Raw genomic sequence first — 8,938 nt, forward strand, 5'->3', positions numbered from 1 at the left:
CTTCTTTGAATGAATTCTGAGATAATGTAGAGATTCTGAAAACACCAACTATTTGTTCATTTGTTTCTCTACAGATACGTTATCAGGTGACGAACGAGACTTTGGAAGACTGAACATCAAGTTGTGTTATGTTACTTCTGTAGAACAGATCTGGATTACACTCTTGAATGTAGGTGACCACAGCTGATCTGATGTAGTTTGTCCATATGGATACCTTTATTAGACTTGATTTACAGAAGCAGAGGGTCAAATCTAGCTGGGAGAATGGATGATGCTGATTTTTTTCTGCCACTCCACCAAAAAAAAAGGAGAGTCAGCTTAAAAGCCACTTGTAATTTGGCTTAAATATAATAAATTTACCATGCTGCTTTTAAGCTCTTTTCCCCTTCTAGATGTTTTTGTCTGCCTGTAATCACTGAAGTGCTTCCTTTTGTCACCACTGGCCTAAGGGGATAATACTTGACAAACCCTCCCATCCAAATTACCACGATTGTTTGTTTGTGGTCAGGGGACAGAACCTGGCCCTTTGTAACAGGTTTACTTCTGAAATAAGGCTTAGTGAAACAACTTAATTCCTTTAGTTCATCTGTGAAAAATCCATGACCTATGCATCCGCTATTTTTAGGATATGTAAATTTGTATCTACTAGCCTAGGCTGACAAGTATGCTTCAACTGTTGTACAGTTCCATGAACTATGAATATTTTTTGGTGACAATATTTGATAGCTTGGGTCCTGAAACTCATTAAATGGTAGAAACTGTCTTGGGGGCATTCTTGTGATTAACTGCTCTTGTAATGCCATGTAAGGAATATACATATAGTTTCTAAATAGCTTTCCTATCTTGCTGCAGTTATTGATGCATAAATCCTCTTGATTTCTTTCCACATACAGTAAAAAAGATGTGCGCTTCTAAACTAACCTACAGCTAAAGACTTAAGCTGCCTAAAATAACTCTGTTTCCAATATTTCAGTGCAAAGACCTGTCCTGGCCTTCTAGCTACGGAGAAAATATTTCCATTTCTGTCAAGGGAATCCTTACACTGCCAAAGCCAGTGCAGTTCAAGTCCTCAGCCAAAGAAGGTTCCAGCGTAAGTGACGGTTTGAAGCATCAGTATATCTTGATACAAATATAAATACTTTTGATTTTTGACTCCTTTCACTTTCTTCATACCAAGTTTTATCTGATTATCTTTTGGAAACTATTATGACTTTAAAGTTAAAACAGAGACCAGTCTTGTTTCATTTCCTCATCACGTGCTGCAGATTTTTTTTGTTTTTACCTGTGTGTGACTTCTATAAAACTGCTGAAAACAGTATAGGTTTCATAGTCTTCCTACAATGCTATACCTTGCCGGGTTATGTTGTGGTAAAACTACAGAGCCTTGTCTGTTAGGATTTTTTCAGTGAGATAATTCAAATTAGCTGTCTCGTCTTCTGGAATCTGAGAGAGCCTAAGAATTTTTCCAGCAACATCTACTGTAGGACTTTGTGGTAGGTAGCCATGTTAATCTGGAGTAAGACAGAAGAGTGGCACCTTAAAGACCAACTAGCTCAGAGAGGCATGAACTTTCATAAGCAATAGTCTGTTTCATTAGATGTTATCGTTTTGGGTCTAGGTTTAATGACTTGGGCAGCTCTTTAGTGCTTTAGTTGTATTGTTTGATTACATACTTATTCTTCCTTCTAGGACATCAAATTCATGGAAACCTTTGTGTTTGCTATTAAACTGCAAAATCTTCAGCCTGTCAGATTAGTGTTTAAAATCCAAACTCAGACTCCCAAGAAGAGAACAATTGGAGAGTGCTCTGTGTCACTGCGAGAACTCAGCTCCCAGGAATCTAACTATTGGCTTCATATAACCCCTCCTTCCAAAATTGCAGTAAGTGACTGACATTCTCTTACATGCCATATACCATGAAAGTTAATGGGACAGAAATTAGGGGTGTGCAGAATGGGCCGTATTCAATCCAACAGTGATTTGATTCGTTGATTCGGATCACTCCCTGATTCGATTCGGCCGAATCTGAAGATTCGATGCTGATTCAAAGAATCGGTGATTCAGCCATAGACACAGCTTTAAATGTTTTTTCTACATACCTCGAGGTACCGTGTGCAGCTTGTGAATGCTGCGATGGTGGGGCAGATGCAGCGCGTTCCCCCGCAGACCCGGAAGTGGACTGGAAGTGCTTCTGGTCCACACCCCCCCCTCTTTACTCCATCTGCCCCACCATTGCAGCATTCACAAGCCTGGTACCTTGAGGTATGTAGAAAAAAACATTTAAAGCTGTGTAAATATCCGAATTGCCAAATCTCTACAAATCGATTTGGAGGGTTCCAATTAGATTCAGAGAGATTAAAGGGTCTCCTGATTCGATTCGGAGATTTGGCCACCGAATTGGGCCGAATCTCCGCTAAATCAAATCAGGGACTGAAGCTTTGCACAGCCCTAGCAAAAAGTAAAATAATCAAGGCCTAATTGTGGAAGTCTGAGCACTAATAGCCAACACCTTCCAGCAACTTTTCATGCATTTTATCCCAAAAGGTTTCACCAAGTTTTGCACAGCAACACTTATAATTATGGTCCCAAAATGCAGATGTTTCTTTGGCAAAGGGTTGTAACCAGCTATTGCACAAAAGAAGCTTTCAGCCAAGGACAAATGCTTTGTCCTACAAAAACATTACAGGCTCCATATTGCTCTCACAGAACAGACAGGACCTATATATTTATGGAGGAAAAGTGTAGTATATTTATCTGTATTGATATTTTGAAATCATACATATATTGTATTCAACTGCATGCTCTGCAGCAATTATTGCTCTGGAGCAATAACTGCTATCACCATCATAAACAGCAGGTGGTTTCTAAGTGTTAAAGGAAAGCGTAATAAAACCTGTGTTGATTTATAAGCAACTAACATTAAAGTCAGCATTTGAGAAATGCAATAAATAATTCATTTTGACTGTTTCTGTTCAAAACCTAGTACAGCAATTCACCAACAGTTTGGCAGTTGTTGCAGAACTTTATGTATCAAAACATCAGGATCTTTTCTCTCATTGTGGATTTCCTGCAATTTAACTATTTCTTTCTAGAGAAAAAAATATACATGGGTGCTAATATATTCTATAATTTAAAGTTTATATCCAAATTCATTAACTTAAGTTTATCTTAGAATCTACATAAATATTCCAATACAAATAATACTTGCCCTGATTGGGTCTTACTCATGAATAACTACAAATGGTCTTTCAGGAACAAACAATTTCCATTAAACAAGTAAAACGAGAGGCTACTTTCCCAGCGTAAGACTTAACATTGAAAATTGTTCCCCTACCTATTTATATGGACTTCATAACTGTAGTTTTGAGAGCTTTGCCTTAGTACTGGAAAGTGTACCTGTAGCACCTTGTAAGGTAAGGAAGAAGTATACCAATTTCCCAGGTAGGGAACCAAGGCAAAAATGGATCCTGATTTAACCAATTTCACAACTGAAATCCGTCTCTGCTGTGGCAAATGGATTCAGTTCTTGTAGACCCAGCCCAATAGACCCTGTTTCCTTTCTCTCCCCTTTCTACTCCTACAGGTTCATGTATCTCCCACTTAGAGTAGTTGACCCAACTGCAGAGTGCCAAAACTCTTAGTCTTTGTAAAAGTACATGAGATTAGGCTCTCTGTCCAGTGGCCCACTCCCTGGAATTGTTCAAGGCAGCCAGTGCTCGCTGGAGCTTAGATACGTGGATGCCTGGAAGTTGGATGGTAAGGATGCCTTTGGAACATCACAGGAGCCAATGTACATTTGAGACTCGTGCTGGAAAACTAGATCTAAAGACTTAATGGATCTGAGAACCTGATCTGACGCTTTCTGAATAGTCCTAAGAATCTGTTGTTACTGTTTGTTCTGTAGCAGAATCCTTTAATCCTCTGTATAACAACAGAGATTTACGTAATGCCTAGAAGACTCAGATGAACTCTGAAAAGAAATACCCACCCCCGCCCAGTCCAATGCTTGAGGCTTTAATTCAGGTGGAATTCTGTTGGTTTGTTTTATTTAGAATCCAATCTTTTCATGTAGTTTCATATAGTAATTGAAAAAGGGAAGACAAATACTGAAAATGTCAGTTAAAAGCCATGTTTTGATTATAGCTTTTACAAGAGCTTTCTCAGATGTTCTAACAAGTCTCAAAAATATAGATCCTGAAAATGTAATTTAGATATAGTATTCATTGAATATGAGTCTTAAATTTTGCTCCTGTATTTGCATTGGGAACTGTGCCTTCAGGAGTATGGGGAGCACAAGGCAGCTAGTCACCTACAAACATACAAGGCATGTTGTGGGTGGTGGAATAAATCTGGTGTCATTTCACTTTCCATATAACTAAATTGCAGTGTTTATATACAATGTCATCTAAATGTTAAGGCAACATTCTTCTTTCTGTAGGTGTGCCATGCTGAACTTCAAATAGGAACCTGTTTTCAAGCAATAAACAGCAGAATTCAGTTACAGATTCTTGAAGCGCAAAACCTGCCAACTTCATCTACACCTCTGTCCCTAAGTAAGTAGGTTAGCTATCTCAGACCTTCTCTCTAGAAATATTTGTGACTCGTAGAATACAACTTGAATAGCTTGGTAATTTCTAACATTCTACATGAATCTCAAACTAACATTAACATTATTCAGTGCAGTAGACTTCTATTGCCAAGTTTTGCTTCCACATTGTCACTTTTGATTTAAGTTTTTGGTTTGAAGATGCAAGTTTGTGTGTGTTGGAAATCTTTTGTCCTAATATTAATTCTGACATGCAAGAGCATTAGCTTGCACTAGCTGTCTGGATGCTGTGTTAAGCATGCCAATATTATTGAACAAATTATTAATGAAAGCTATTTTACTGTTCTCCCAATGCTTAAACTTTTGGCCAAGCTTTTAGGTAATTGTTTCAATATAAATACACACATGGATTTTGTCAGACTTTGTTTTTTGAATAACCTCTTTGTGTATCACACCCTTCCCCACCTCTTTACCTTAGATTTTTTTGTGAAAATTTCAATGTTCAGTACAGAAGGGCTGATATACAAGAAAAAGACTCGTTTACTGAAGGCTACCAATGGCCAAGTGAAGTGGGGAGAAACAATGATTTTTCCAGTTAACCAGAATGAACACGAAATTAGTTTTCTCATCAAACTCTACAGCAGGAGCTCAGTGAGAAGAAAACACTTTCTGGGACAGGTTGGTTTTATTTTTCTTGAACGTTGTTAACTACCATAGTGATTTTGTTTTGGTCATGATCATCTATTTAATCCCTTTAATAAACTAACTGTACAGTGGAATGGTAGATTTTTATTTTTTTTTGGTCTCACCCTGAAAACAAGAAAGTACTTCAGAGTGTCAGTGTGTCCCTAAGCTGCCTTAGAAGCAATAATGGGAGTTTAGGAGGTGCTCTGTGTCCTTCAGAGGGCATTCACATCTTGCAGGATTAGGCTTATTGATCATATTTCCTCTGGAGTGCCACCATCTGAAAGATTCTTTTGTATGCGTATACACACAGATTATCTCCTCCTTGCTGAATACCTTAGACATTTAAAAGTGAAACAAAACTGGTATTCACTGAAGCTCTGCAGGCCTCAATACCCTCTACAGGAAGAAGGTGTATCAGCTTGCAAATCTGCAAATGAGTATGGTTAGAAAGAAATACCAGTAGCTTAAATGATTGTCTCCCCCTGCTCTCGTTTCTCTGTCAGGTTAAGCAGATGTCAAAAGTAAAAGTACTCTGAGTACATGTGACCCAGGTAATATATGTGGTGACTGATTGTTCAGATCAAGATCTGGATAAAATGCTTTGGGATACAAACCCCTTTTTTTTCACCTTATTGTCTTGAAAATGCTGTTTTCATATTTAGAGTTTTTGATTCATCCCTTTTAAATGTCTCTTCTTTTCTCCCAAGTTGCCATCATACTCTTCCATCTCTCCTCCTTGACTATAGGTTAGTGGTTCTAACATGACACGGCCAACCTGCAGCTCGTACCCCACAATTGGCATGGGCAGTCTCTGCGTGTGGCATAGCACAGCAGACTAGGGAGGGGACAGGGAGCAGAGCAGCAGATAGGGAAGGGGAGTGGAATCAGAGTGGCACACAAGGAAGGCACAAGCTAATTTGTGGTATGACTGCCAGAGAGGTTGTGCTCCCCCCCCGCCCAGCTAACACATGCTAAGGGCTTTTTGGACTCTCCCAGAGCCTTCCCTGCTAATTAGTGGGAACTATTTCTACAGCATGCCATGCAACTAACATATGCTGTTTCTTGAGATCCTCCAATAGCTTTGTCTAGTGGTCACTTTCTCTAGCCTGGTAAAGAGGTAGTTTTCAATACTGTTAAGCTTCTCCTATAAACAGCACACAATATTTTAAGTGCTAAAGAAGCTGTATCTTATTCTGAACAATTGTAACTTGAGCTTCCTTCATACTTTGCAAAACAGCATTCCACACTTGTGCTGGACCTCACATACCTGTCATCCCATTATAAAAGAAAAATGCAAGTCCTTTTTAGCGTTGTTTTAGTGTAGGGTGACTAATTGTGCAGGAAGCTGCATTTATCAAGCAATATGTGGCAGCACCTCAGCAAACAGGGTTTCCATTATTAAGAGCTCTTTTTAGAAAAAGAACTTAACATGTACCACCCTTGTTTTCCAGACCTGATTTGCAAAGATTGGTTAGGCTTAAACAGACACATACCACCATATCAGGCATCAAACATGGCTGTAGGAAAAATATGCGGTGAGCGATTGGCTATGGAGCTAGGAAGGGATTAAAGTAACTGTATCCAGTAACTTTAGAAAATATAGTATTTAATTGAATGACATTCTGAGACAACAATTTATAGCTTAAAAATTACATTATGTTGTTTGTAGCCATGTCTTTAATCAAGAGCAAAACAACTGCATAAAGGGGTCTCTTTTGAACCTTCTCCAGTATAACCTCATAAATCTGGCATGCTTGGGACTTAGCACCTGCCAGAAATTTGTTAAATTCCAGATTTTTGAAACCGGAATGGTGGCCAGTTGCAGGGGAGGGTAGCAGCAGCCGCACGCAGAGTGGTGGTGCGGGGTGGTGGATAGCGGCGGCAGTCACCGCATGCAAGCTTCCCTTTCTGCTGCTCCAGGACTGGCTGCCTCTACTCCCTGATGTAATGCATTTTTTAAAAGTGCCAGATTTTCGAGAATTCTGAGTTTTTGATATCCTGACTTATGAGGTTATACTGTATATACAAGATCATTGTTTTAGCAGTTCTCTGAATGGCAAAATTTCCACTGCCTGTTCCAGGAGTCCTGCCAAAGGACTACAGGATCATGCATTCAAACCCCATTGAACCAAATTATCAAACTTCAGTCATTAAGGTTTATATATTAGGAAGATTTATTGTTTTGAAGATTTATTCTTGTTCTTATATATTAAGATTTATTCTTTGAAGAGTGGAAGAAAGAATAAAGAGCCCCCTAAACAGATTGTGTTTTGCTTTTCCAAATGATTTATGGTAGTGGAACCTGCTGGAGTAGTTGGGAAGGAACTTCCTCCTTTTGCTGTGCACTTTACTTCCTCATTTATTCCTCTATCTATTACTTGAGTGCTTATGACAAACTGATTCTTCTTGTATAATATGTTATGAGTACATACCTTCACTTATTACTCAGGCAAAAAGTCCATCAACTTCAGTGGAATGTAGGGTTGGGCCTCATTTGCTAAATTGAGAATTCAAATGCTTGTGAAAATGATGGGTGGCTAACCCTGGCTGTGGGCTGGGGTGTCATGTCATGCAGTTTAAATGTTAGCTCCTGTAGAGCCTTTTCCTAGATTAGACAAGCAAGCTGTATGACTCCAGTGAAGTCCTGACTGGCAGCACATTTTGATTCAGAGATCACAAATACATATTTACTGTGTGTGTCTTGCTAGGTGGAAAATTGTTCATCAGTATCTGTGATGAATCCACCAAACGTCTAATCCCTCTATGATGAACAGTCTAATGTTTCCTAGTCCACAGGCCTGACTCTGTTAACTTTGGCAGAATGTTATTAGTGTGTTGTTGTTTGCACTGTACAGATGCATGCATACAATATCCAATTGGGAGAAGCGAGGAGAAGATTGGTAAGTAATGTGGTCAATAATGTGAACTTTATGATGGCTCAAGAGCATTTTTTGTTTCTTATCACAGGTCTGGCTAAGTTCTGATGGCAGTAGCAGTGAAACAGCTGATCAGTGGAGAGATACAATCACAAACCCTGAAAAGGTTGTCATTAAATGGCACAAAGTCAGTCCATCTTGAAGATGTCAGAGACAGGACTCGGAACTGATGTGAACTTTATACAAGATACTTCTGCAGTGTTAAAGTGAAGGAATAAAAATATAGTGCCTACTTGAGTGTTCCAGGGACCCATGCCCTGCACCACATAACATTAACCAGAAAAATTTCAAAGGCAGAAGAGACCAGATTTTCATGAAGAGTAATTCTGGCAAGATGCTTGAAATACAGAAATGAGAATTAGTTAAACTTTTAGTCTGATGTAAAAAAACACCTCAAGAAAAGAAATGTTAATGTTTACACTTTTTTTCCCAAACAGAATTCTACCACATGGCTTTACATTGACATAAGGGCTACCTTACAAGGAGTCTGTGTGTGCTTTAAATTTGCATAACAAAGACCTCAAAGGGGGTTTTGTATATGTATTGCTGGTTTTATTTTCTTCACAATGTTTCTATGCTTCTCTTCTGTTTCAATAGAAACCCCATCCTTGTCTACCCTTTTTCCATGAAAATATCTCCAAGTGGTACAAAAAAGAAGTATTATGATATTGTAGATGCGTGGAATTGAAACCTAAGAAGTGATCAAGTGACAGGCTGTTGGTGGGGGGGAGGAGACAGGTGATAAGAGGTAAATCACTGATAAGAGAGA

At 38.9% G+C, this 8,938-nt stretch overlaps 1 protein-coding gene across 6 annotated transcripts in view; it reads left to right on the plus strand.

Annotated features, from left to right (window-relative positions):
• Positions 1 to 8,521, plus strand: part of TC2N (tandem C2 domains, nuclear) — a 62,335-nt gene extending 53,814 nt beyond the window's left edge. For all 6 annotated transcript variants that reach the window (XM_006037398.3, XM_006037397.3, XM_025193847.1 and 3 more), the window contains 6 exons: positions 75 to 169; positions 974 to 1,090; positions 1,690 to 1,881; positions 4,439 to 4,553; positions 5,025 to 5,224; positions 8,201 to 8,521. In XM_006037398.3, coding sequence (XP_006037460.1) covers positions 75 to 169; positions 974 to 1,090; positions 1,690 to 1,881; positions 4,439 to 4,553; positions 5,025 to 5,224; positions 8,201 to 8,311 — 830 coding nt within the window. In that variant the 3' untranslated portion in view covers positions 8,312 to 8,521. The remainder of the gene's footprint in view (positions 1 to 74; positions 170 to 973; positions 1,091 to 1,689; positions 1,882 to 4,438; positions 4,554 to 5,024; positions 5,225 to 8,200) is intronic.
• The last annotated feature ends 417 nt before the right edge of the window (positions 8,522 to 8,938 follow it).

The sequence above is a fragment of the Alligator sinensis genome, unplaced genomic scaffold, assembly GCF_000455745.1.
Source record: "Alligator sinensis unplaced genomic scaffold, ASM45574v1 scaffold645_2, whole genome shotgun sequence".
Lineage (NCBI taxonomy): Eukaryota > Metazoa > Chordata > Crocodylia > Alligatoridae > Alligator > Alligator sinensis.